The sequence below is a fragment of the Volvox carteri genome (genome assembly GCF_000143455.1).
Source record: "Volvox carteri f. nagariensis unplaced genomic scaffold VOLCAscaffold_73, whole genome shotgun sequence".
Taxonomy (NCBI): Eukaryota; Viridiplantae; Chlorophyta; class Chlorophyceae; order Chlamydomonadales; family Volvocaceae; genus Volvox; species Volvox carteri.
Genome location: NW_003307616.1, coordinates 358,080 through 358,601, shown reverse-complemented (window position 1 = coordinate 358,601; position 522 = coordinate 358,080). Strand labels below are relative to the sequence as shown.

The 522-nt window shown below is 65.3% G+C and overlaps 1 protein-coding gene across 1 annotated transcript in view; it reads left to right on the top strand.

Moving 5' to 3' along the window:
* The window catches only part of VOLCADRAFT_107675 (uncharacterized protein), a gene marked incomplete at its 5' end in the record, with an annotated part of 11,377 nt that overhangs the window by 3,142 nt on the left and 7,713 nt on the right, over window positions 1-522 (top strand). Inside the window, one exon of the mRNA XM_002957420.1 lies at window positions 284-476. Coding sequence (XP_002957466.1) covers window positions 284-476 — 193 coding nt within the window. The remainder of the gene's footprint in view (window positions 1-283; window positions 477-522) is intronic.

The window sequence follows — 522 nt, the reverse complement described above, 5'->3', positions numbered from 1 at the left end:
CCGTGAGTTCGGTTCGGGGGCCCTTGAAGTCACGCCAGGTGGGTGGGTTGGGGGTGGGTGGGTGGGAGGTGGCTGGGCGCCCGGGAGGTTGGGGTGTATAGGGGCTGCGGACGGACGGACGGACGGTGAGCTTCCTGGCGGGCTGCGGGGTTGGCTGCGTGTAGGTGGGAGGTCGGGGGAACCTCTAGTTCACATCTTACGAGCGGGCCCCCTCCCTCTCTCACACCACTCTAACCCCCTTCTTGCTGTTTCCTTACCTTGTCTGTCTGTCTGTCTGTCCTAGGTCACGACGTTAACGACTACGAGATCGGCAAGCGGCGCGGTCTGCCCCTCATCAACATCATGAACAAGGACGCCACACTCAACGCCGCCGCGGGCAAGTACGCGGGGCTGGAGCGGTTCGCGGCTCGTAAGGCGCTGTGGGGGGACATGGAGGCGGCGGGGCTGGCCATTCGCAAGGAGCCACACACGTCGCGGTGAGTTGCATCACGGGGGGAATGGGGGTGGGGGGAATGGGGGTTG